This window comes from Geotrypetes seraphini, chromosome 10 (genome assembly GCF_902459505.1).
Source record: "Geotrypetes seraphini chromosome 10, aGeoSer1.1, whole genome shotgun sequence".
Taxonomy (NCBI): domain Eukaryota; kingdom Metazoa; phylum Chordata; class Amphibia; order Gymnophiona; family Dermophiidae; genus Geotrypetes; species Geotrypetes seraphini.
In genome coordinates this window covers 5,047,988-5,075,337 of record NC_047093.1, presented here as the reverse complement: position 1 = coordinate 5,075,337, position 27,350 = coordinate 5,047,988, and the positions used below count along the sequence as shown (strand labels likewise).

General features: G+C 45.7%; 2 protein-coding genes and 1 long non-coding RNA gene across 4 annotated transcripts in view; 1 reads left to right on the top strand and 2 right to left on the bottom strand.

Moving 5' to 3' along the window:
• Positions 1-666: 666 nt before the first annotated feature.
• ENGASE (endo-beta-N-acetylglucosaminidase) lies at positions 667-11,022 on the bottom strand. Its single transcript, XM_033960264.1, has 14 exons — positions 10,808-11,022; positions 10,650-10,717; positions 10,341-10,542; positions 10,047-10,195; positions 9,676-9,830; positions 9,120-9,268; positions 8,283-8,448; positions 8,075-8,178; positions 4,057-4,165; positions 3,690-3,880; positions 3,275-3,423; positions 2,627-2,798; positions 1,955-2,069; positions 667-1,549 (listed from the first exon to the last, which is right to left on the bottom strand). The coding sequence occupies exons 1-14, from the start codon at positions 11,005-11,007 to the stop codon at positions 1,127-1,129; spliced, it is 2,352 nt and encodes a 783-aa protein (XP_033816155.1). The 5' UTR covers positions 11,008-11,022; the 3' UTR covers positions 667-1,126.
• Positions 10,953-14,454, top strand: LOC117367584. The gene is made up of 2 exons (XR_004540801.1): positions 10,953-11,089; positions 14,226-14,454. It is a non-coding gene; the product is annotated as an uncharacterized LOC117367584 (long non-coding RNA).
• A 278-nt stretch (positions 14,455-14,732) lies between these two features.
• Positions 14,733-27,350, bottom strand: part of C1QTNF1 (C1q and TNF related 1) — a 47,472-nt gene continuing 34,854 nt past the window's right edge. For both annotated transcript variants that reach the window (XM_033960265.1, XM_033960266.1), the window contains exons 4-5: positions 19,810-20,612; positions 14,733-15,567 (exon numbers count right to left, since the gene is read on the bottom strand). In XM_033960265.1, coding sequence (XP_033816156.1) covers positions 20,062-20,612 — 551 coding nt within the window. In that variant the 3' untranslated portion in view covers positions 14,733-15,567; positions 19,810-20,061. The remainder of the gene's footprint in view (positions 15,568-19,809; positions 20,613-27,350) is intronic.

Genomic DNA, 27,350 nt, shown 5'->3' with positions numbered 1-27,350 from the left:
TATTTCTTGATAGATTTGTTGCAGATACAATATACACTGCTTACACCTAGAGTCACATTTGTCAACTCTCAGGAAAAAGCCCTCATCTAGGCTGTCCAGGGGTTCCAAATTCAAAGCCACAACCATCAGGACCAGCCAACCCTAATGCACAGGAGAGATGGCAAGTCAGAGCAAAAGGCTACGCTGGATCAAGTGCCTCAAGTAATGATTCTCATCGCGACCTGGCTAATGGGTGCTTTATGTACGCATTGTCCAGATCTCTTTTGAATCCTGCTATGGGAGTCACCTTGGCCGTTAAGAGATGCCACAGTAGGGGCAGTTTCCATGATTCATTTTCGGTCTAGGGAACATCATCAGCTTTTGTGTTTTGATAACTTAAACAACTTCCACCTCCCTCTTGACTTTATAAACCTCTCTCGTATCCCCTAACCTGTTTTGCTTCTCTCTAGTGCAGCTGGTTCTCCCTCCCTCCCCTTTCTCATTTCCGTTGCCCTCCTTGGAATCTTTTCTAGTCCCACGCTGTACTTTTGGAGATCAACTACTCTCAGTGCCCAAAGTTTTGTTTTAGCGGGGCCTTAGCGAGGCATCTCCATCCCTCAGACACAACTAACAGACTAAAGTGAGAAACAGGACAAAAGTTGGGTGTTTTTTTTTTTAAGTCAACTCCCCCCCCCCCATTATTGCTAAGAATTGGTGAGATTAATGGAGCAGTCCAGCGACTCAGCTACGACACTTTGCAGAAAGGCTGCTCCAGCCTGGGGAGACTTCTAGCCCCAGCTGGAGAGACAGAAGAATCCTGGCAAGGGTTGTATGGGAGCAGCTGATGGCAGGGTTTAAGAGCCCAAAATTCAGGGAAGCGGAGAGAGCACTGGTACACAGCTCCCGGCCTCAGGAAGACGATCACTGCAGGGAGAGGGTGGAACAAAATCCCCCAACAGTTACAAAGAAAAGGCTCTTGACCCCAGAATCCTAGTACTAGTTCTGAAGGAGGCAGGAGAAGAAGAGAAAAGAGTGTGCCATCAGTTTTTACCTCTTGGTTCCTGGATTCTATTAATCAGACAACCCAAGAACCAATATTCAAAGTATCCTCGAGGTGGCTCCAGTTCACACCAGAATGTCAGAGCTCTCAGACCTGTGTCTGAGTCTCATCTATATACTCCAGTACCAGCCTCCCCCAGTCCGACCGGTCTGTGACAAACCCTTCCTTTGTGACCGGCTGCACTAAGAACTCTAAGCGACCATGTTTGCTGGTGCAGATCGGTGGGACTGCGAGGTCCACCACGCGGTAAATAGTGGCATGTGCCAAGCCAATGAGATGTGGCTGTTCGGTGTGAGATGGCATAGTAGTACGATGGCACACAACCCCCTGGCCGTAGACACGGAACTGTCGAACACACTCCATCGGGTAGGACCACTGCAGTGTGACGCTCAGATAGAGCTGCGAGGCCTGTAAGCTAGGATCATAGGAGCCTCGCCGCCACAGGAAGTGATGAGCCCGGAGACTGCGCACACACTGCAAGGGAGCACTTAGGTTACCAGCATCCAGCACCTATAGAGGGGAGACATATGTTAGTCAAAGCACCGGAAGGGGGAAGTGTAAAAGATCTCTAGAGGAAGGCCAAAGCCTACCTTCCCCTGACAACAATCAACTCCATTTCATTTGGTTTCTCTGCTGCTACACAGAAAAGTTTCTTGTCTTAACTATTCCCAACTTTACAGAGCTCACAAGAACAACGTCTGCTGCAGCTGGAAAGTAACTCTATAAGTGACAGGCCCAAAGGTGCCCTTGCTCTGAGGCAAGACTTCCTTTCTGCAGAACCTGTCCATATAAAGGAAAGAATACGGTCCAAGTGCTCCAACATGTGCACAGTCAGCGGAGCCTACGTGCCCCCGTTAATTCCTATCTGAGACTTCCATGGAAATAGAGGTACTAAAGGACTTTGTGGTTCCTCACCCTGAGCTCTCCCAAGCGGCAGATAAAGTTCTCCTTCTGCAGGCTGGATGGCAGCCGTGAGACTTTAATAGAGAGATCCTGGAGGAGGCATTCCTGGAGCTGCAACTCATAACAACTAGGGAAAAGAAGAAACACCATCACTCTTCTAAGTTTGATCACGACACACCACATCCTGCCAGTGTCGTATCGCTTTCCTTTTAACTATAAGATTCTCAAGCGTGGTCTTCCCTCCACTCTTCACAATCACAGTTATTAGTCGCTCTCTCATTTCGACAACTCTTCCTCGATTTTCATGGCTCCCACTCTCTGCCTTTTTATCTCCGTTCAGAAAAATCATTCGTGACTCGTATTTCTCTTTGGCTTAATTCTCTCTCAACCTTTCCTTAAACTTTCCTTCTTGGCTTTATCTCAATTCGTGTGGGCAGAACAAATTTCAGTTTCCTCCTCTACCATATTGTTCATTCCTTCCCTTTTTATTGTAACCTACTGATTCCCTCCTTTCCTCGTGGTTTTGAAGGTATTAAATTTTTGTTCCCCACCCTCTTTTACATTTATTTATTTAAACTTTTTTATTGTAAACCTCTTGGTCTTATATTTGCGGTATATTAAATAAATTGAAGAGGAACAATGCTGCATCATGAAATCCTGAAACTGTTCCAAGGAGTGACTCACTGCTGGGTCCAGCCGCCGGCACTCTGCTGCCCACATCCAGCAAGCAGTCTGGCAGGGAACGCATGGGATCCTGGCACCGGATGGTGTCGCTGCATCTGGGGCCCTAGCCCAAGCTCTGGAGGGTCACACTGGGGGCCCAACCCAGGCTCCAGTTGATGGGTGGTACCCTGATCTGGAAAAAAGCAGCTTACAACAACAGAGCAGAGCAATAAAGAGAAAATCGAACATCAGTACAAAAAGGGAGAGAGAGCAGAGTGAAGACAATCGTCAACAAGAGAGGAAGCAGGAGAGACCCAGACGGAGAAAGCAAAGCGTGAAAAGGCGGCCCTGTGCAGACACAGGGGACAAATGCGCCAATCCACCGTTGGCATGGTCTGGGGCACAGCCGAGGATTCAGCCTGTGCAGACACAGGAGCCACACTGCAAGGGGCAGGCGTGATGACCTCCCAGAACACCCCCCCCCCTTCCAAAAACATGGACAGTACTGTACTAAGACAGCGCATGCAAGAAGATATAAGATGTAGAGGGATAAGGAGAGACAAGAATAAAGAAACCAAGGGAAAAACCCCCCACCCCCACAGAGAGATCAGAACAAAATAAGGCAGCTGTAGAAAGCACAAGGGACAGACAAACTTTGCCCACTCTCACCTGTGAGGTCAGAGATGTTACCAATTTGACAGGTCCGGCGGTCCCGGGTGGTCAGTTCTAGAGCAACGCTGACATTGCTGAGACCCTCCAACTTATACACCATGGAAAGGAGGATTTTGGGAGGAGAAGGCACCTGAAGTGAGAAAAGCCTAGACCCACCCACCATCACCCCAAAAAGGAGACAATTAGTTCAAATTTTGCACAGTCTGCAGTACCCCAAACCACCTTCCTGACAGCACTAGCCTCTCCCCCTCCCCCTCTTTCCACAGAAAGAAACCTCTCTGCAATCGGGCGCATCTCTGACAAATACCAACCTCGTCCCTTTCCCTCTCTCCCCTTTCATACATACATCACCAATCTAACCATCCTCCCACAAGAACCACCTCCACCGAAGCCCTTCAGAGGTAGTACTGACCTTATAGTAACAGCTTTTGCATCTGAGGGGATTGATCCCTCCACTAACAATGAGCTGCCTCCATGCCAAGCATCTTTAGGGCAGATTTGGGTTCTCACCCACCCACCGGCCCCCGCATCCTGTGTATGGTTCACAAAGAGAGGCTGCAACTCCTGTGCAATCAGATTACACCAGCTCTCCATGTCCTCTTCCTGCAGAGGGAGAGAGAGAGGCAAAGCATGCTCAACCCAAGAGACAGAGTGTGGAGAATCAGCTCTTCCAGAGTAAGGGAGGAGACTCCTTCTTAGACACGACATAAGAGCGAGCGCTGCTGTCACCTCTAAGGCTTCTCGTTCCAGGACGTGCAGGGAAAGTACCGAAGACCCACCTTTCCGTAGGAGAAGCGCTTGTTTCCACAGCCGATACAGAAAGATGTGACCAAGGGCAGCGTGCAGATGCTATGACTAGGTAAATATTTCTCTAGTAGGCTCCAGAATCTAAGGGGGGAGAAGATATATTAAAGGAGAAATAGTTTAACATGCATCGCTGGTTCCGTCTTCTCAGAGCTCTCTTTAGAAATAATGCAACAATTTCTCACAATTATCGTGAAGTACCTCCACTCTGTACAGGACAGCAAAGACTGCAGAGTCCTCAGACAGATACAACAAAGCCTCAAATCTGATGCAGTGGAAACTATGTCAGCACTAACACTGCAGATCCAGATCTAAAGAGCCTAAAGCAATCTGGCTTCACTTAGAATATATGTAACATCATAAGAGCGGTTCGTAGACAATTGCGCGGACAAAATCGCACGCTGTACGTGCGCGTGTCCTTGGATCGGCAAGCAGCCTCTAGTGGCGCGCTGAATGCGCTGAATTGTCATTGCGCTGAGTTATCTTGCGCTAAATTGTCTCACGCTGAGTTGTCGCTGCGCTCAATTGTCTTGCGCGGAGATATAGTGGCACGCAATTGTCTTTGAGCGCCGTTGTCTGCGCGATTGTCTTGCGCACTTTTGACCTGTCACCAATAAGAGCTGCCAAACTGGGACAGACTGAAGGTCAGTGGCCAACCCAAGTACCTGGTAAAAACCCAAAGAGTAGCAACATTGTGATGTCATAATGCCTCATTCCACCAATGCCTATGAGCCAACCTCAGCAGTGATGTCACAATGGCTTGATTGTCCTAGACTTGGCTCACATAAGAACTGAAGGTCCATCAAGCTCAGTAGCCTGTTTCCAACAGTGGCCAACCCAGGTCACAAGTACCTAGTTAGATCCCAAGTAGAACAGATTTTATGCTGCTTTTCCTAGGAATAAGCAGTGGATTTCCCCAGGCCATCTCAAGAATGGCCTATGGACTTCTCTTTTAAGAAATTATCCAAACTTTTTTTAAACCCTGCTAAGCTAACTGATTTCACCACATTCTCCGGCAACGAATTCCAGAGTTTAATTACACGTTGTGTGACGAAATATTTTCTACTACTGAGTAGCTTTATCGCCTGCCCCTAGTCCTAGTATTTTTGGAGAGAGAGAACAAGCGATTCACATCTACCCTTTCCACTCCACTCGGTATTTTATAGACCTCTATCATATCACCCTGATCCATCTTTTCTCCAAGCTGAAGAGCCCTAGAAGCCCCTTTAGCCTCTCCTTATAGGGAAGTTGACCCAACCCTTTTATCATTTTAGTTGCCCTTCTCTCTGTACCTTCTCTGCCTTTGCACTTGTGCCATGTGTAAATGCAGCCCTTTGATCACCACCACCAATTGTGTCGCATCAATCTATTTGCGGACGATATTCTGTTATATTTGGAAAACGCACCATCACACTTACCGGAGGCTCTTTCTCTTGTTCAAGATTTTGGGAAAGTCTCGGGACTTAGGGTTAATTGTGCCAAATCGGAACTCCTGCCTCTGGCTTCTCATAGACATGAGCAATGGCATGACGCTTTACCGATTCTGCTGGTTCGGAAACCCATGCGATACCTTGGGGTTTATTTGAGCACCCAATCTCATCTTCTTTACCAATACAATGTTCTCCATCATATTGAGGCTATCCGTGCTCTATGCAAGAAGTGGAAGGATTTACCCCTCTCCCTGTGGGGCCGCACGGCGTTATTCAAAATGGTACTCCTGCCGAAGCTTTTATATCCGCTTCAAATGATTCAGCTTTGGATCCTGAACAAGGATGTCCAAGTCTTTCGGTCTATTCTTCTTTCTTTCCTGTGGCGCAAAAGACGGGCTCGCATCAGTTTTGCTACTTTATCCCTAGACTCTGGGCAAGGAGGCCTAAATCTTCCTGATATTCGCAGGTACAACGTTGCTTCCCTAAAGCGCTTTGTCCATGAGGGTATCTCTGGCCACTATAGGTATTCACCATCGGGATGGATCCAGGCGTGGTGCGCTCCTCATTCCTTTGTATCTTTATTGCATTTGTCCCCCCGGTCTCTCCCGGGGGTGGATTCCTGATTCCCTCTCCTGAAACCGCTGCGCCGGGCGTGGTGGTGGTGGCGGAAGGAGCAGGGGCGGGCCCCACAGGCTTCTCCTTTCTTGCCCCTGGTGGGTAACGTAGACTTCCTCCCGGGGATGGGTACCACGGGGTTTCAATTGTGGGACTCCCGGGGCTGTGTCAGCTTGCGACATCTCTCTGATGAAACCTCGGGGACTTTCCCCGCGTTTTCACTCCTCCAGACCCGATGGGATCTCCCGGCTTCGCATTTCTGGGCATACTTGCAAGTCAGACATTACTATTTTTCCCTCAATCGACAGTGGGGAGAGACCTGGGCACTGGGAAAATTGGACTCTTACTTGGCACTCTTACCTTCTCAGACAAATACTTTATCCACTTGGTACAGGCTACTCAAAAATGCGCTTCCCCCCTCTTATCTGCCTAGGATTGTGGCCCAGTGGTCTTGAGATTTAGCTCTTGATTACACCGAGACTCAATTTCTGGAACTTTTTACTAACCTTATTCAATTCACGGGATCAATGGACCTTAGGGAAATGCAATTTAAGATATTACATCGGACTTACATCTCTAGGGCTCGGGGACATGCCATGGGTTTATGGGATGATGACATTTGCTCTCATTGTAAGAGAGTGAGGGGCACCCTACTGCACATGTTTTTGGAGTGCCCTCATGCAGCCCTATGGCTCCAGGTTCTCCCTTTTCTTGAGGGCCTCATCGGCCGGACCATTCCCCGGTCTTATGGCCTCTTATTGTTGGGTGACATGGAGGACGTATCCGCCGCAGGCTTTACCAAACCGTATCAGAAGTTTTTGTACACTGCACTCTTAATGGTGAAGAAGCTGTTGCTTTTACATTGGGTGGGGCCTGAGTCCACATCCTTCACCCAATGGCTCCACCGCATGCGGGAGCTCGCTGCTTTTGAAGTTCAATCCCATACGGCATCTATTGGACGTGATAGGGTAGTATATGTTTCCCTGTGGAGAGCATTTCAAGTTGCGGCTGACTCCGCAGCTCCCAGAGCCCTGCCTTAAATATGATCCCCTTTTTAGGTATGGGCGGCTCCTTGATTGGGGCCTGCTTTGGCCTACTTGCCCGCGACTCTCGAGATCGGTTGATTGTGGTATGTCTGTGGAGTGCTAGGAGGGTGGCTGTTGTGAAATGTGTGGGTTGTTTGTGCTGGATAGTTATATCTGTTGGATGGCTGGGTGAGTGAGGGGTTTCTAATAATGACAAAACTGTTTTTGCAGTCTTTATTATCTTGAGGAGGGTCCTTTCGGAGGCGCCTTTTGAGACTCATTTTGACGAGATTCTTCCTTTTCATTCCATCGATTGTATGTTCCTTCATGACGGACGTTATGAATACACCTCCTCTGCTATGAAGCTTCTGTATTTCCTACTGTTTTGCTTTGTTGTTATATCTGTTATGTGGTCGTCTGCCAGACCACGGTTGTGTATATTTGACTGCTTTTACAATAAAAATTATATTTAAAAAAAAAAAAAAAACCACCACCAATTGTGGAGATCTGGGACATGAACAGTTCCACTTATACATCGCTCAGTGAAAAAAAAATAAAACCTCAGAACATTTTAATACAAGTGTCAGTACTTAGTATTCTCTACTACATATGTAGAAAGATTCTCAAGAACCAAATTCAAGCAGAGACCAAGAAAAGGTGTACCGAGTGTCACTGGCATGATTAAAAACTTCCAAAATCATCCTGAGATATAATACACCCTCTGAAGTCCAGAAAGAGGCGCTCTTTGGCACAATGCAAATAATAAAATAAGCATTAGCAGGAAATCAGAGGCCCACAACATAGCCTTCAAAGCATTCATTCTCATCATGGTATGCGCAAAATGAACTCACTTGGAGACCCTAGTCTGAGCAATAACCATCACAGCGCTCCCCCTCCCCCCAAATCTGCAAAAAGCTTCTCACTTGTTCTGATTCTGTAGAAAGTTCTTCTTGTCCAAACATTCATAGACCCAACCAGGTGCGAAAATTGCAGCAGAGAAACCGTACTTGCGGATGAGCTGCAGAGACTGAGAGAGAGAAAAGGATGCAAATGAATCTCCTTGATCGTTTCCTGCATTTCACTCCATCTTTCTAGGGTTCTCAGGCTACAGAGTGCCCTTTTCTGACCCACCTTACTAGTGTCAAATTGGCCCCCAACAACACTGCCTCGCGCAAACACGTCCACACCAACATACACATCTGCTTGCCGCTCTGCGGCCTGTGCTGACATCCGGTCCAGATGTTGCTCCGTCCAGTTGTAGTTGGTGAAAATTCCATCACAAGAGTCGAAAAATGTTCTGGGGGAGAAGGAGCCAACAAAAGAGAAGAGCTGACAACCAGCAAAATGACGGTTTTCCCTGGAAGTTCTTGTTGCTGTTTGTGTGTCATTGGATTTTGCTAAACTAAACTAAAGCTTAACTTTGTCTACCGAGTCATCATTCTGAGAAGGCTCGACTCGGTTCACAGCAATTAAATAAACAGGGAATGATTTACAAATGATAAGTAGAAGATAATAGCAAAATTTCAAAAGAATTCATTTTCAAAATGTTTGGCAAATGGAGTCGTTTTTAAAGATTTACAGAAAAATTGAAACAAACTGGAACTCCTTAAAAAAAGGGGAGATCATTCCAGAGTTGAGAGAGTTTAAAGACTAAAGAGTGACTGAAGATCTTGACTCCTTTAATCCCTTTTTTAGAAGGAAGGGAGAGTTTAAATTGTTGGATACCTCTTGCAAAGGAGAATCGGTAAACGTTCCAAAATAAAGGAATAAGAGGATTAAAAGAAATACAAGCGCATTTCAATTGAATTCTAAAATAAACCGGGAGCCAAGGAAGACTCATTACGTACCAGGGATTTCAAAAAGCTCTTCCACAAATCATAGTGAAGTCAGCAGTTTATAATGGACATCCTCCCCTCCCCCCTCAATTGCACAGCTATCTTTCCATGAGCACACGCCTAGGCCTCTCACCTGTTCTTCTCATTCAGTTCATTCTGCCATTTCAGCTTGCCATTCTCGACAACGCTGTCATACCACAGTACCAGACCACCTGGCACATGCTTTTTCAGCTGCTCTGTTAGGTAGTGCAGGAAGCGTGGAGTATTTTTCACTGCCACAACCTGTAGTCAAGAAGAAAAGAGAAACATTCATCCACTTTACATATAAGAATGCAGACAGACAGCAAAGATCAACTCCAGCGCCTTTTTCATACAGACACACACATATACAATCCATATGACAGGGAAGTTCAATAGGAGAGAGATGTGACAATTCGGAAGGAGGCTCAGAGAGAAAACCTAAATCACAGCAACGGACTACTAACCTGGAGAAGTATACCAGTATGTTAGTTCGTTATATTGTTCGTGTTCTCCAGATTTTACTTTTTAATGTAAATTTACTTGTACTCCGCTTAGAAATTCGATAAGAAAACTTGAAACTTGAGAGTAAGGCAAGTGACCTGCTTCCTAATGGTGACCATAAACCTGACTGACCACATGAGCAACAGGCCTTGGAGAAATATACTCACGCTCAGCAGGTTCTCTATATTGATCAACCAACCATCAAAGCGATAAAACTGCGCCACTCGCACCATCTGATCTGCCACGGCACGAAATGACTCTTCGCCAGCAAGAAAGGCCTCGCACACTTTTGCGCCTGTGTCCCGTTCTGTGATGAATGTCCCTGGGACCCAACACAGACGAGACGATGAAGCAATGCAAGAAATACATATAAAGCTCAATTTAGAAACCTAAAGAGGTTATAAATAAAACTACATACAGTACACACACAAGAGACAAGAATGCTTTAGGAAGACTGTGAAGCTGTCATGGAAATAAGCCCATTGAGAGCACAAATGCTGCCTTCACAGGACTATTCTGAAAGACATGACATTCTTACCGAGGACAGAGACCCCATGTTTATGAGCAGTGTTGGTCCAACAGACGGGGGGCAGGGTGAACATATGATGCGTGAAGTAGACAAAGATGTCAATGTACTGCCAGTGATAAAAGGTGTAGAAGTCTTGCCCATCAGAGCCCTGGATAAATCTGAAGCATGGAAAGGGGTTGGGGGGAAAGAGGAGCAGGTTATCAGGCACCACATTTAAGCAGTGACTGGCATCTACCGATGAGATGCAAAGAGCGAATCAACTGTATGCATTGGGCTGGGTGGGGGTCCTGCCGCCGCCCTCACCTGTCCTGCAGGTAGCCCCCCATCATGTCGTGGCAGACGAGGCTCCTGGGCCTTGGGCTTTGCAGGGGGGGCCGACGCTCGGCCAGAGGCACTGCAGCCGTGTTGAAGGCGTCCTGGTCGCTGGGCTTCCAAGAGAGCAGCTCCTCCAGGCTGGACAGGTAGAAGCTGACGGGCTCGCTGCTGTCTCGGTCGTAATGCCTGGCTGGGGGAGAAGAGGGGGCACATGATGCATTGGGGGAGGGGATTCATCCGAGGACGGATTGAGACATCCGGGTTTTACATGGGAGTAAAACCCGGATGCCGACTTACCCGACAGCGGCACCTGATGCTCGAAGCGGATCCTTTGCACGACTGTGGCTTCGGCGTCGGCCTCGGAGCTGCAAGAGAGAAAGGCGGGTCAGGTGGGGTGGGGTGGGCTCCCCCTCCCCGTGAGGCGCCCCCTCCTCTCCTCTCCCCTCCCCCTTCACCTCCGTCCTCCTCGCTGCGCTCCCTCGACCGCCTCCATCGCTGCTCCCCTTCGCTGCTGCTTCCGGCTTCCGGCTTCCGGGCTTCGGCTCTGTCCAATGGGAGCGCCGGCCGAGCATGCTGGGAGTTGGAGTCCCGGCGCGCGCCCGGCCTTTTCTCCCCAGCTCGCAACCCAGGACCCCGGTGCATCACGGTTGGGCATCTTGGCAGCATCCCCGGGGCTCTGCCCTACATCCCACTGGTGGCAAATGCTAGGAGAGGGCAAAGCAGCTCTGAATCACTTGGTAAGAGCTGGGTTTGTTTTTTTTAAAAAAAGGTTTGGACAAGTTCCTGGAGGGAAAATGGGGGAAAGGCTCTCCTTGCCCTGGATCAGTAGCTTGGAATGTTGCTACTCTTTGGGATTCTAGAATCTTGTTACTCTCCGGTAGAGAATGACACGGGGAAAAAATCTGTCCCCGTCACCGCCCCGTCACCGGCCCACCATCCTCTGCACCGCCCCGTCACCGCCGATCCCTTCACCGCCCCGTCACCGTCACCGCCATCCCTTTCACCGCCCCGTCACCGCCACTGCCATCCCATTCACCGCTCCGTCACCGTTCCCGCTGCATCCATATAAGCCTTTTTCCTTTCACTCCCTCCTTCCAATTTGAGCCGGGAACACTAGCGATCGCACGGTCCCCGCGGCCACTACCTGCCTGCCCGGTCGATCCTGGTGTTTGGCCGGCTCTCTCCCTTCTCCTCACCTTGGTTTGTGGGTTTTCTTTTTCGGCAACCTGCGCGCTTTCCCAGGGAGCCGCACACGCGCGGCTGCTCAGTGTTCGATCTTCTGCTCTGCTGCAACTTCCTGTTTCCGGTTGCGTCAGAGCAGAAGATCGAGGCTGAGCAGCGGCGGGTGTGCGCGGCTCTCTGGTAGCGTGCGGGTCGCCGAGGAGGAGGATCTGCGGACTGGGGTGAGGAGAGGGGAGAGAGCTGGCTGGACACTGGAATCGATTGGGCGGGCGGGTGTGAGCTGCGGGGACCGCGCGATCCTTCATGCCTCACTGCGGGGGACAAGACCATTCACCGCCCCGCGGGCGGTGAATGGCCTTGTCCCCGTCGCCGCAGCGACTGCTAGTTTTCTTCCCCGTTTTCGGCGGGTGACCCGCGGCTAAAATGCGGTGGCCGCGGGTAAACCGCCACCATGTCATTCTCTACTCTCCGGGATTCTGGAATCTTGCTATTCTTTGAGATTCTGCATGGAATGTTGCTATTCTTTGGGATTCCGGAATCTTGTTACTCTTTGGCATTCCGGAATCTTGTTACTCTTTGGGATTCCGGAATCTTGCTAATCTTTGAAATTCTGTATGGAATGTTGCTACTCCTTGGGATTCTAGAATCTTGTTACTCTCTGAGATTCTGTATGGTATGTTGCTGCTCTCTGGGATTCCGGAATCTTGTTACTTCTGAGATTCTATATGGAATGTTGCTACTCTCTGGGATTCCGGAATCTTGCTATTCTTTGAGATTCTGCATGGAATGTTGCTACCCTCTGGGATTCTGGAATCTTGTTACTCTTTGGGATTCTGGAATCTTGCTATTCTTTGAGATTCTGTATGAAATGTTGCTACTCTTTGGGATTCTAGAATCTTGTTACTCTCTGAGATTCTGTATGGAATGTTGCTACTCTTTGGGATTCTAGAATCTTGTTACTCTCCGGGATTCTGGAATCTTGCTATTCTTTGAGATTCTGCATGGAATGTTGCTATTCTTTGGGATTCCGGAATCTTGTTACTCTTTGGCATTCCGGAATCTTGTTACTCTTTGGGATTCCGGAATCTTGCTATTCTTTGAGATTCTGCATGGAATGTTGCTATTCTTTGGGATTCCGGAATCTTGTTACTCTTTGGCATTCCGGAATCTTGTTACTCTTTGGCATTCCGGAATCTTGTTACTCTTTGGGATTCCGGAATCTTGCTATTCTTTGAAATTCTGTATGAAATGTTGCTACTCCTTGGGATTCTAGAATCTTGTTACTCTCTGAGATTCTGTATGGTATGTTGCTGCTCTCTGGGATTCCGGAATCTTGTTACTTCTGAGATTCTATATGGAATGTTGCTACTCTCTGGGATTCCGGAATCTTGCTATTCTTTGAGATTCTGCATGGAATGTTGCTACCCTCTGGGATTCTGGAATCTTGTTACTCTCTGGGATTCTGGAATCTTGCTATTCTTTGAGATTCTGTATGAAATGTTGCTACTCTTTGGGATTCTAGAATCTTGTTACTCTCTGAGATTCTATATGGAATGTTGCTACTCTTTGGGATTCTAGAATCTTGTTACTCTCCGGGATTCTGGAATCTTGCTATTCTTTGAGATTCTGCATGGAATGTTGCTATTCTTTGGGATTCCGGAATCTTGTTACTCTTTGGCATTCCGGAATCTTGTTACTCTTTGGGATTCCGGAATCTTGCTATTCTTTGAAATTCTGTATGGAATGTTGCTACTCCTTGGGATTCTAGAATCTTGTTACTCTCTGAGATTCTGTATGGTATGTTGCTACTCTCTGGGATTCCGGAATCTTGTTACTTCTGAGATTCTATATGGAATGTTGCTACTCTCTGGGATTCCGGAATCTTGCTATTCTTTGAGATTCTGCATGGAATGTTGCTACCCTCTGGGATTCTGGAATCTTGTTACTCTCTGGGATTCTGGAATCTTGCTATTCTTTGAGATTCTGTATGAAATGTTGCTACTCTCTGGGATTCCGGAATCTTGCTATTCTTTGAGATTCTGCATGGAATGTTGCTACCCTCTGGGATTCTGGAATCTTGTTACTCTCTGGGATTCTGGAATCTTGCTATTCTTTGAGATTCTGTATGAAATGTTGCTACTCTTTGGGATTCTAGAATCTTGTTACTCTGAGGATTCCGGAATCCTGCTATTCTTTGAGATTCTGTATGGAATGTTGCTACTCCTTGGGTTTTGGCCAGGTACTAGTGACCTGGATTGGCCACCGTGAGAACGTGCTACTGGGCTTGATGGATCGTTGGTCTGACCCAGTAAGGCTATTCTTATGTTCTTAAAGGTAGGCACTGGAAATGTAGGCCTTGAAAACCCTGGCCTACGTTTCCTTCGCTTGCCTTTCCTGAAGGCTTGATCCTCAACAACGGCATTGTCGCATGATTAACACACAATCAGTGGCTTCTTTTAAGGTGGCAGCCAATAACAGTGCCATTTAGAGAATCCAGGCCTAAATGCTAAGAAGCTTTTAGGTATAATATGGGCTTCTTAGCATGTAGGGTGTGTTAATTTAGTTAGCTCAAATTAGGCTTTAGTGAAAGGGCCCCTTAGAGAATTAAAACGTGTTCGGTGTCTGGTTGTCCACACAGTTGCTCATTCCAGCATTGCGTTTGCTTTGCTTTATCTGCTTCTCCCTCTGCAGCAAATTAAAGGCTAGAGACACCACTTCAGAGCGCAGACCGCTGTGTTGCAACTGTTTCCTTTGGCTCCTGGAGCTACAGATCCTGTTTCCTCAGCCCTGATGATCCTGATTTCGATTTCTGCCTTCACAAAGAAAAAGGGCCTCTTCCGATCCAGCTCTGCCAAATCCTCACATGGTTGGCCAAGAAAAATTTCTGTCATCTTCCCATAATAAAGACCTTGAGACTGTTCCTGTAACTCCAAATGGTTTTCTTTGTACTCAACACACCGCAGTCATCCCCACTGCACTCCACTTGGTCTGTCCACGCCTGCTTAGTGATAGGAGGGCCAGGGAAAAACATAAGAGCTGCCCTACAGGGACAGACCAAAGGTCCATCCTGTTTTCAATAGTGGCCAACACAGGTCACAAGAACCTGGCAAGATCCCAAGGAGAAAAACAGATTTTATACTGTTTATTCTAGGATGAAGGAATCAGTATCAAAGGCCTTAAGTGATGTAATAAATAGAGCAGACTTTTGAGATGGCTCAATATGCAACGAAGATGTTCACTTCAGAGCAGGAGGGAATATGAGGAGGAAGAACTAGGAAAGCAAGAGAAAAAGTCTCTCTCTCTCACACACACAGGTACAGATAGAAAAAGTGAAATTCACTCCAACATGAGATCAGTAATTGAATTTAGAAAAAGTTCCATGGTATTTTTTTTTATTTTAATAACTGGTGAGATAGAGACAGAACATACAATAAGTAGTATATTATACCCTACAATATTTTACTCCCATAAGTAAAAAAAAAAAGCAGGTCAATACATATCTAGATAAGAGCACCTGCTAGCTGGAGAAGCATCCTGACTAGGATATTGAGGGGTGCCATGGTATATCCTTAGCGACCCCCCTCTGTACTATCTGGATAGGGCCTCTGAATATCCTTACAGACCTCATCTGTATTATGTAGATAATAGCAGGGTAATCCTTGAACCTATCTAGATAGAGCAGATAGGATGTTCTCTTCATTTATCCGGAAAGTGAACTAAATATTGCCACTGGATAAGTCTCCTTGTCAGGTCGACCTCTATCCAGATAGTGGCGCTGAATATTTAGATATTTCTTGAGCACCACGGTTGGTGTTTAAAAGAAACAGTGACCTTGGCAGCTTTTAAGCCTCCTTCCAGCAAATGACACCAGACAGCCTAATGGCAAAGAGAAGGAGGTGGGGGTTCCCAGGCTAGTCCCATCTCTGTGCCTGGAAAGTAGCTGAATTTCCTGAAGCAGGATCATTCTGGAAGCTGCAGTGGCTTTTCCCTTGATTTGAAAAGAACGGGCGAGGCATCAGGCTATCCTTGCTACCTACAATATTGAAACGGGTAAAATTATCGAGGTTGGCATTTATTTTCAGTAGTGAAGCAGAAGCAAATCTATGGAAATTAAAGCAAGAGAGAATTTGCCACAACTTAATAGGAAGTGATTTTCTGGGATGGGCCTCTCTCCCTGTTGGCTTCACTCCTGCTGCAGCATAAGAGAATTAAAATAAACTGAGATTTATGAGTGGCAGAACATAGCTAAAGTCCTTTTGTTACATAGACAACATTTAAAATTAATTTTCAGAGCATTGTATTAAAATATAAAACTTCTGCAATCACAGGGACACGTGTAACTGAAGATCAGCAGGTTTTCTGTCCTTTCCACACAGGTTTAAGGGTGATGTATAGAGAATCGACATCAAAAACAGCAAAACAAACTCACCAGCATCTCAGTAAGGGAGAAAGCAGGGACTAAGCTGACTTGAAGGTCTGCTTCTCCCCTTCAGCCCTTCCTCTGCTCTCCTGCAGAATTCAGAGGGATGCTCTCGTCTCTTCTGCATTTTATTTAGATCAGGGTTCTGAACTCAGCCCTCGGGACACACCTAGCCAGTCAGGTTTTCAGATATGCTTGAGATAAATTTGCATACAACGGAGATAGAAGATGCACATTTCTCTCATGCATATTCATGAAAACCTGATTGGCTAGGTGTGTCCCAAGAGTTAGCTTGAGAACCACTGAAATAGATTCTCCATTATTCACTCAGCCAGGCCGCATCACCCACTGTCTGGTTCCTGGTAGCTTTTACTCTGCCTTATCTCCTGTGTGTGAGGACTAAATGCTTAGCAAGTGAGTCTGCGTGCACAGCAATAAGAGAAGAAGCCTTACCGATGGCATCACTGCTGAGTCAAATTATCCATCCTTTATGCAGCCTGACCACATAAAGCTCATCTGCATTCCTATAAGCTCAGTACTACCAGTGATGGACAATAAACTCTGGCCTGTAACCATCATAATACATTTTCCCAATTAAAAGGAACAACAAATGCTCCTGGTGTGTTCGTACCTTGAGTACTCTGTGCAGTTCTGGATATAGCAGAACCAGAAAAGGTTTGGAGAAGGGTGACAAACGGATCAATGAGATGGAGTACCCTCCCTCAAAAGAAAAGATAGAATCTGAAGCCAAATCCTATAAATGATGATTTCATGCAGAGCGTAATTAAGATATGGAATCTTTGGCCAGCCCATAGTGGGGTTCAAAAGAGATTTGAACAGGTTCTTGGAGGAAAAGTCAAAGAAAAGGTTTAGCCAGGTAGAGTTAGAAGAGCCATGCTCATCCCTAGAAATGAGCCCTTTTTTATTCTACCTGTGCTTTCACCAACTATATTCTCTCTTTGCTTCTCCAAGTTTCATGCCGTTTTCTGTGTTCCTCTCTACTTCTTGAATGCCGCCTTTCTGGGGAATCATTTCACCAAAAGAAATAAAGGCAAAAGAGGTGACATTCAAGGAATCCAGAACTCAAGAAGAGAAATGCAGAAATAAACACTGGATGGTGTGGATAACATGAGGATGAATGGAGCAAAGATGGAGGAATGGTCCAGTATTTGGCAGCACAGTTTAGGGGGGGCAGTGAAGAACCTTTGTGCACTATTTGACAATCCTAATGTGAAATAAGAATTATTGGGTTCAGAGGGAGAGAAATGGTCACCGGAAAGAAAGAGGTGAAAATCCCTCTCTTTCAAGTTTTAATAAAATTTGATGGATCACTTAATTGTAATACAAAGTGATGAACACTCTTTCAAAAAGATATAAACAGGATGGAGTCAGTGCAGTGGACAGTGGTCTTCATACAGTGTATGGGTACAGGCTTAAATATCTCAATATGTATGCTTTGGGAAAAAAGGAAGGAATAAAGGGATATAGAAAAATTATGGCAGATAAAGCATGGGACGTCTAGTGTGTGCCCATTCACAGCATCCACTATCTCTTCCTCTCCCTAAGAGATCCCACGTTCCTATCCCAGGCTTTCTTGAATTCAGACATAGTCTTTGTCTTCACTACCAGGAGACTATTCTACGCATCTATGATAGAGCATTTAAATACTGAAATGAGGGGGCATAAGATGAAGATGAAAGGGAAGAAGGAGTATCCTGAGGAAATACTTCATGGAAAGGGTGGTGAATGTGTGGGACAGCCTCCCGGTGGAGGTGGTGGAGACCAAAACTGTATCAATTCAAGAAAGCTTGGAACAAGGACATAGGATCTCTAAAGGAGAACAAGGAAGAATAGAAGGGTAGACTGGATAAGCCATATGGTCTTTATCCAACTTAATTTTCTCTGCTTCTAATTGAGGAAGGTAGAAATGTAATTGTGAGACTGAAAGATGCTGAGAAAAATGAGGAAAAATCAGATGAGTTAACCCAATAATTCAGTATTCATGGAAGAAATTCCTGAAGAAGGACCTCAGTTCACTGACAAAGATATAAATGAAAATGGAATAAATATTGCACTGTTCACGGGAAAAAAGTATTTCTGAATAACTTGAAAAACTAAAGTGAACAATTCCATAGAACCAGGCAAGAACCATCCCAAAATATTGTCCAAGGTTTGGCAGTTCAAATTTAATACAAAGAAGTGCAGAGTGATGCACTTGGGGAGCAGACCAGAGAGGGATCTTGGGATGATAGTATCTGAGGAGCTCAAGGTGGCAAAACAATGTGATGAGACAGTGGCTGAAGCCAGAAGGATGTTAGGTTGCACAGAGAGATGTAACTGAACCCAACAATCCAATGGATCCTCACCAGTGGCCTATACCAGTGAACCCCCTAAGTTGTTGTTAGGTGCCATCAACTCGTGTTTAAGTCCTAACAACTTGATGAACAACATCAAGGTGACCTGTGAAACAGAAGCAAATCTATATGCAGTATATCAATTCCATGTTGTTGCTGTTGCATGAAAAGCGATCCTCCGCACCCAACACTGCCCACCTGGTACATCATTAGTCTGACATCTCTGCTGAAACCTGTCTGCCTTGGGAGGCCCTGCTGGGCGTGAAATTTGGGGATTCTTCATTGATGAGGAACAATTGAACAGGGTAGGAAAAGAGAGCCCGGATATCTGCATAACGTCACGAGGGGGTGGAATGGTCAAAGTCAATTTGGGGATTCTTCATTGATGAGGAACGATTGAACAGGGTAGGAAAAGAGAGCCCAGATATCTGCATAACGTCACGAGAGGGTGGAATGGTCAAAGTCAATTTGGGGATTCTTCACTGATGAGGAACGATTGAACAGGGTAGGAAAAGAGAGCCCGGATATCTGCATAACGTCACGAGGGGGTGGAATGTCAAAGTCAATTTGGGGATTCTTCATTGATGAGGAATGATTGAACAGGGTAGGAAAAGAGAGCCTGGATATCTGCATAACGTCACGAGGGGGTGGAATGTCAAAGTCAATTTGGGGATTCTTCATTGATGAGGAATGATTGAACAGGGTAGGAAAAGAGAGCCCGGATATCTGCATAACATCACGAGGGGGTGGAATGTTCAAAGTCAATTTGGGGATTCTTCATTGATGAGGAACGATTGAACAGGGTAGGAAAAGAGAGCCCGGATATCTGCATAACGTCACGAGGGGGTGGAATGGTCAAAGTCAATTTGGGGATTCTTCATTGATGAGGAACGATTGAACAGGGTAGGAAAAGAGAGCCCGGATATCTGCATAACATCACGAGGGGGTGGAATGGTCAAAGTCAATTTGGGGTTTACCCTTCCTCATAGTGGAGAAAATATTTCTCATTCTCAAGCTGTGGAATTTGTATCGTACATGAATGACAAGTCCCTAGAGCAGTAATAATGATTTTCCTCAAGGATGGCAAATGGGCCACTCTTCATCACATCCCTAATAAATATGCATGGACTGGATTTACATGCAGTTCTATCTCATACATAATAATTAGGAGCATCCATCTGTGTCCTAGAGGAAAAGTTCATAAACAATTATTAGTTACATGTTTTGGGGGAATCATTTGCATATCCCTGGATCTACTCTTCAGGATCTTCCACTGTCTCAGCTGATGGACCTTTGGCATGGCAAATCCACTGTTCTTAAGCCACTCTGTAGCTCTATTGTGCAACCACACTTGTCATCGTTTCTCAAAACAAACAGAGAGCAAAACTAGAAAAGATAAGAGAAAGGGATTAGAATGGCTCCCTAGTGAGGAAAGACAAAGAGTTAAGGTATTTCAGCCTGGAGGAGATATGAAAGAGACATCACAAGCGGTGCTATTTACCCTTGCAGATAGTACGAGGATTACAAGACACTCCAGGAACAGATAGCACCTTTCAAATGCAATTGTTCAAGTAACACAAAAACACTGGATTTTTTTTTTTAACTAGAATATGTGTTCAAGGCTTGTAATATAAGCTGAGTTTATACATTTCGAGAGGGACCGGCCCATCAAGAACTATACTGTTGGAGGCAGGATGCTGAGCTCAGTAGACCACTGGTTTGATACAGCAGGAAGCAGTGGAAGCACCAGCAGCTACAGTTCTGTGCTTGCTTTGATCAGGTACCCGTTAAAGGTAACGTAGGTATCAAAGTCATCACTGAACACAGCATTTTCACGTTCACCCTTGAAGAGGCGAACCCAGACTTCATCCTGTTCTTTGAGCTGCAGCATCAAACTTTGGCTTTGCATGATGCTACGGTCACTGGGCTGGGCATACAGGATCACCACCTCTTCCTCGTTCTTCATCACATGCATGTAGGTCTCTTTCTGGTTCCAGGTGTGCACATTCAGGTTGAAAAAGTAGATGCCAGGCACATAGCAGATGAACTTCCCAGAGAACATGTTAAAATGTCCATAAAGGTTCACCAGCTCAGTGTCAAAGATCAGCGGCTGGTAATAGTCGTTGCTATGCAGAGACTTCTTCCGTCCCACTGAAAATGCAGAGTGCTGGTTCTTGCATGGATCTCCCGGGGCTCCAGTACTCCCTTTCTGTCCTTTGGCTCCGATATGGCCTCTAGCACCTGCTGTGCCCGCTTTTCCAGACTTTCCAGGGAGCCCTCGGTCTCCACTGTCCCCTTTCTCCCCTAGAAGGACAAATGGTTATTAATATTTATATTCTGCTCTTTGTTAAAACGTCAGTGCAGTTTACAACAGTTTAAAAAGGAAAAGAATGCCAATATTTAACGAACAGATAATCATAAGAGAAAACAAAAAATGAATAGTCTATTAGATGCAGCGTAGTCTGTTACCCCAAGATTAAGAAATGTAAGATTTTATTTAAATCACTGAAATGAAGAACAATCCAAAAAGGTAAGCCCGCTCTTCATTCTGCTCCTCTGTGCCAGCAGAAAGATCTCCAGTGCCCCCAGGACAATCATCAAATGTCAGGAGGCTGGCAAGCTTTGACCAGAGAACATTCTGTGAGAACAACCCACTGCCTGGTGCTAACAATGAAACTTACACATTAAGGGGGAAATTCAATGCAGGTTTCACTATTCTGGTCTGTAGCTACGCACAGGCTTTAAGCACAACCCCTTACGCCAGCAGAAACAGTGGCACCTGCCGACGTAAATGCGGCATTCTGTAAAGTGCGCACAAGAACAATCGGAATGCCCTGCCACACCCAGGTCCCTCCTGTGTCAATTGCCTGCGCTCCTTAAGGAACAAGGGAGTAAGTCTATTTCATGCACAACTTCAAGTTTCAACTTTATTTTGTCTTGAGATACTGCTTTAATTACCAAAGTGGTTCGCATTGGACAAAATTTAAAATATAAATAAAAAGGGAGAAATGAAAACACAAACTTCAAGATATTACTGAGAAGACATGTTATAAAAGGGAAACGGGTGGGATACATTATAGAAAAAGAAGAAGAAAGGGGAATGTTTGGGTTTAAAAACTCAGATTTTCCCAAATTTTTCACATGAGACTCAAAAGCAAAGACGACAATTCTTGAAATTAAAACCTGGAATTTTGCTTATAGGGGGGACCTTTTATTTAAGAATCCCTTGTAAATGTGTAGTTTGTTTATTTATTTAAAAAAATTTCTATACCATTTTTACCTAAACGGTTTACAAAACTGTTACATACAACTTTTAGATACACACAGAAGAATTCAATTCTTTCTAGAAATCAGCAGACAAGGAGAATCAGTTATTTAAATATTAATCCCTGAAATACCGCTATGTATTTTTTTGAATCCTCACACTTAACTGCATTTCTGTCCTTAAAGCACCTCAAAGGGGTCTGAAGTTTTTGCACTCTTAGAAATTAGATTCTTCTTTCTAGTAATCAAGGATTTCAACCGTGGATTAGCTGAAGTCATTTCTTTTGATATAGATTATGTATTACTCGCTCTTAGATAATATTTGCTTTTCTCTACAAGATTAATTCTTGATACTGTATGTTTAAAATTGATAAATAAATACATTTTTTAAGAAAGAAAGAAAGAAAGGGGATGTCTGATACGTGGCCTTTGTCTAAGTCTCATGCTCATTTAATCCTGGATATAGATCTCGTAAGCATCTTTAAAGAGAGAGGATTTGAAGTTATTGGAGTTAGTTTCCTGTCTCAGGGCTAAAGGGAGGACGTTCCATAATGTGGGAGCAACTATTGAATTGTCTTGCGTGTTGTGTCGTAAAATAATTGTCGGACAGAAGGGACTGTTAGAAGACGTTGCTGTGAGGGCGAAGATTCATATGGGTCAAAAGCCTGTGATTAAATTGAACTTTGAAGGCAAGGAAAATCATTTTGAATGTAATTCTATGCTGGCGAATGACAATTGGGATTCATTGGCAATTGAAAAGCAATTAGTGAATTCTAGAACTGCTCTAATTCAGCTCTTCCGTTCCTCAAGTTTCAAGGGATGTAAGTGTAACTGGGGCCCAACTCAGTGCGTTACCACGAAGAAGGTTCTCCATTTAATCCCTGAGCTGGATCTTCACTCCCTAGACTGACTGAGGCTGAGGACATTATTTTTAATTTATTTCAGTATTTATATACCACTTATCGCCTAAGAGGTTTACATTCCGGTACTTACCGGTAAGCATTTTTCCCTATCTGAATCGGTGGGCTCACACTATACCTAATGTACCTGGGGCAATGGGGGGGATGAAGTGACTTGCCCAGGGTCACAAGGAGCAGCGTGGGTTTGAACCCACAACCTCAGGGTGCTGAGGGAGAAAGGGTTGAGTCCTGCTGTATGGGACCCCCCTTCAAGCCAGGAGAGTTTCTGCAATGACCAGACAAGGATTCTTAGGTTTGTTGGGGTTGGTTTTTTTTTTTTTTTTTAGGGGGGGGACGATGTAAATAAGAGGAAACATTCCCAGGTAGTTATACATAAAGAGGGTCATGGAATCAGATGCTGGGACTGGTTCCTACTGTGAAGAAATAGTGGCAAAAGTCTGAGCCCAAAGAAAACTGCATCACACAAACATCCAAATAAATTGGACCAAACCTGATACTGCAAAAAAAACAGAAGTGACAAAAGGAAAGTAAACAAAGAAGCTGCAAATAGTCTGCAGAAACAAGAGAAGAGTAAAAAAAACAGAGCAAAAGAAATCCAATAGGCAGCAAAGGGTCTGCAGCCAGTCCAATGAGTCAGCATGGGATGGGGGGGGGGTGGATCTTCGTGCAAGATCCCAGCGCTGGCTCCCAAAGGGGCAAAAGCAATCATGATGGAAGAATCCTAAAGACAGAACCGTCATTTCTTGAAGGATCCATTTGTTCCCGTGGCTACAGGGCTTCCACACTTTGCTAGTAACGGGAGGAGAAGAGGTCCAGGACTTGGGATGGAGTCTGGACTGTGGTGGAGCTCGAGAGGTCGGGAACGTAGCACAGGGCATTTCAGCGGCACGGGGGATAATTCTGGAAGCCTTTTTTATGTGCCCTGATACAAAATGTCCACAAATCTCCCTGAATGGACTCATGTCTCTGAGGGGCTAAAACTCACCTAACACAACAGCGGCCCATGTTCGTTTTTTCAACTGTGCGCTAACCGCATGGCAATGGCTTTTTTCAATATTTTGGGAAGGTGTGTGTCAGGGTGGGAGAATGGGCATGGACGCACTAATCAATGCAAGAGCCCTTACTGCCTCCTACGTAAGGGCCCCTTTTACAAAGCCACGATAGGAAGTCCAGGCACAGCAAGTGAATGGGCTGCTTCGCATTTACCTGGCAGGAGTTGCTACTGCGGCTTTGAGAGATGGAAAGAGCTCCTATGTTCATTTGTTTTTTAATGGCCATGCACTAATGGTAACAAGAAGTGACATCACAAGGAGAGCAAGCAGGAGATGCTGCTCGCTGTCAGCAAAGATTTGAAGAGGTGGGTGGGTGATGAGGAGGAGAGGTCCAGCTGCTGGGTCAGACCAGTGGTCCATCGTGCCCAGCAGTCCACTCACGCTTCGGCCCTCTGGTCAAAGACCAGCACCCTAACTGAGACTAGCCCTACCTGCATACATTCTGGTTCAGCAGGAACTTGTCTAACTTTGTCTGGAGGGTGTTTTCCCCTATGACAGACTCCGGAAGAGCATTCCAGTTTTCTACCATTCTCTGGGTGAAGAAGAACTTCCTTACGTTTGCACGGAATCTATCCCCTTTCAACTTTAAAGTGTGTCCTCTCATTCTCTCTACCTTGGAGAGGGTGAACAACCTGTCTTTATCTACTTTGTCTTGAATCCCTGAGGGTGTTTTCCCCTACAACAGCCTCCGGAAGAGCGTTCCAGTTTTCTACCACTCTCTGGGTGAAGAAGAACTTCCTTACGTTCGCACGGAATCTATCCCCTTTCAACTTTAGAGCGTGCCCTCTCGTTCTCCCTACCTCAATTTTCTGTAATTGAAGAGTACTGTGTACATATCCTTGAAACCCATTTGGGCTCCTGGGGAGGATGGGATAAAAAAAAACATTAAATAAATAAAGGGAAGCTTTGTAGAGGCCCTGCCTAGGGTTACCAGATGTCTGGATTTCCCTGGTTATGTCCTCCTTTTCGAGGACACGTCCGGGGTCTGGATGGCTTTTCAAAACCCAGCACTTTGTCCGGGTTTTGAAAAGCTTCCTCGAAATCGTGTCGGGCAGGAGGGCATCCGTGCGTACGTGGATGCCCTCCTGCCCAATGAGAGCAGGCAGCAGGGGGTGGGGCTAAGGTGGAATTGGGGGGCAGGGATGGGTGGAACTGGGCAGGCCTGGGGCGGGCCTAGGGGGGTCTGGATTTTACTAAAGTAACCCTAGCCCTACCACACAAGGAATTAGGAGGGAGGAGGCCAATTCTTTTTTAGGTAGACAAACAAAATGATGGCATTCTGGAGTCTGCATGACCCTGGGTCCTGTGTGACATCCGTCCGGCTCTATCTTGTTTAGAGCTCTGCTTGGTGAGTGTTAGGTTGGGAGCATTGGCAGAGTTACTAAGCGAAATCAAACGTTGGCTTAGTAAGTTATTGGCTTAGAAGTTCAATAAGAAGGGAGTAGAAGTAGCATAATAATCATTTCATTTAGGACTTAGAACCTGTCTTTCCAGTTGATGCACAAGAGTCAGCTTACTGTATAGCGCTATCTGTACCTGAGGCGTGAGTTGCCCATGGTCAAAGGAAGGTCAGTGGGGAATGTGAGGTTTGAATGTTGACTTCCTTGCCACTTAGCCCATTGCTCCAAACCAGTTGGGTTTTCAGGATGTCCCCAGTGGATAGGCATGGGATCTATTTGCCTATAACAGAGGCAGTGCATGGAAATAGATCTCGTGCATATTCATTGAGGACATCCTGAAAACCCAAATGGATTGCGGCCCTCGAATATCAAAGCTAGATACCCCTCTACAGCTGAAGGAATAGACTAACCCAGTCCTTATTTTACTGTGTTGCAGACATGGGAATTTTTTTTAGTCCTGCTTTCTGTAGAAACTCAATGGATTTGATTAACTTGTTGTTCTTATAAGATGGTATCAAGTTGACAACGTGTCTGTCCTGTTCTTTCCCCGTTACCTTCCTGAAATTCTACTTCTGATTTTAGACAAGTAAAAGCAGGATTAGATCAGCCTGATAGTGAACTGGCAGACGGAGCTGGGCTGGGAGCAGGAGCAAAGGCCTTGAAAAGGTAGAGGGAGGGCCCTGAAGAGGGACTCTGAACCTAATCTTCAGAACCTCTGAAGTCCCCAGACTTGCTAATATTTATTGAGCCCATAGAGAGAGGTGCAAACAATGATTTTCTTTCTACCCTGGGCCCCCTTCAGTTTGGTGTGAAAGAAATCCTTTAATAATAATAATAACAACTGTTTATATACTGCAGGAATATGAAGTTCTATGCGGTTTACATTGATTAAAAATGTTACAGATTGAGTAGAACTAACAGAGTTAAAGTCTAGAGATCACTTATTTTGGGAAAGGTTGTGCAAATCAGCTACCTAAGTAAGAACATAAGAAGTTGCCTCCGCTGAGGCAGACCAGAGGTTCATCTCGCCCAGCGGTCCGCTCACGCGGCGGCCCATCAGGCCCACTGCCTGAGCAGTGGTCCCTGACTAGCTCTATAACCTATCTCTACTCCTATTCCTATACTTACCTCTACTCCTATCCCTACAACCCATATCTACACCTATCTATACCCCTCAATCCCTTTGTCCTCTAGGAACCTATCCAAACCTTCTTTGAAGCCCTGTTCAGTGCTCCTGTCTACCACAGCCTCTGGAAGCACATTCCATGTATCCACCACCCTCTGGGTGAAAAAGAACTTCCTAGCGTTTGTTCTAAACCTTCCCCCTTTCAATTTCTCCGAGTGCCCCCTTGTACTTGTGGTTCCCCTTAGTTTGAAAAATCTGTCCCTGTCTACTTTCTCTATGCCTTTCAGGATCTTGAAGGTTTCTATCATGTCTCCCCTAAGTCTCCGCTTCTCCAGGGAGAACAGCACCAACTTTCTCAGTCTGTCAGTTTATGAGAGGTTTTCCATACCCTTTATCAGCTTTGTTGCTCTTCTCTGGACTCTCTCCTTCTTGAGGTACGGCGACCAGTACTTGACACAGTATTCAAGATGCGGCCGCACCATTGCACGATACAGTGGCAGGATGACTTCCTTCGTCCTGGTCGTGATACCCTTTTTAATGATACCCAACATTTTGTTTGCTTTCCTTGAGGCTGTGGCGCACTGCGCCGACGCCTTCAGTGTTGTGTCTACCATCACTCCCAGGTCTCTTTCCAGGTTGCTCACCCCTAGTAGTGCTCCCCCCATTTTGTAGCTGAACATCGGGTTCTTTTTCCCCACATGCATGACCTTGCATTTCCCTATGTTGAAGCTCATTTGCCACTTTTTGGCCCACTCTTCCAGTGTCGTTAGATCCTTTTGGAGATCTTCGCAGTCTTCCATGGTTTTAACCCTGCTGTATAGTTTGGTGTCATCCGCAAATTTAATGACCTCACATTTTGTTCCCACCTCTAGGTCATTTATGTAGATATTGAACAGGAGCGGTCCCAGCACTGACCCCTGTGGTACTCCGCTTGTGACCCATTTCCAGTCTGAGTAATGTCCCTTTATTCCAACCCTCTGCTTCCTGTCCGCCAGCCAATTTTTCATCCATCGGTGGACCTCCCCTTGCACCCCATGGTTGCATATCTTCTTAAGCAGTCTTTTGTGTGGTACCTTGTCGAAGGCTTTCTGGAAGTCTAGGTAAATGATGTCTATAGATTCCCCTTTATCTACCTGGCTGTTTACCCCCTCAAAGAAGTACAATAAGTTTGTAAGGCATGACCTACCCTTACAGAAGCCATGCTGACTCGACTCTAGCTGCCCATTGTTTTCAATGTGTTCACAGATGCTGTCCTTAACCAGCGTTTCCATTATCTTTCC

Coding starts and splice junctions, on each gene's coding strand:
- ENGASE (XM_033960264.1), bottom strand. CDS start 11,007: ATGCCCAACCGTGATGCACCGGGGTCCTGGGTTGCGAGCTGGGGAGAA. Junction 8,179..8,282: donor GCCAATTTGACACTAGTAAG/GTGGGTCAGAAA, acceptor TCTCTCTCTCAG/TCTCTGCAGCTCATCCGCAA. Junction 3,881..4,056: donor AGCGCTTCTCCTACGGAAAG/GTGGGTCTTCGG, acceptor CTCCCTCTGCAG/GAAGAGGACATGGAGAGCTG.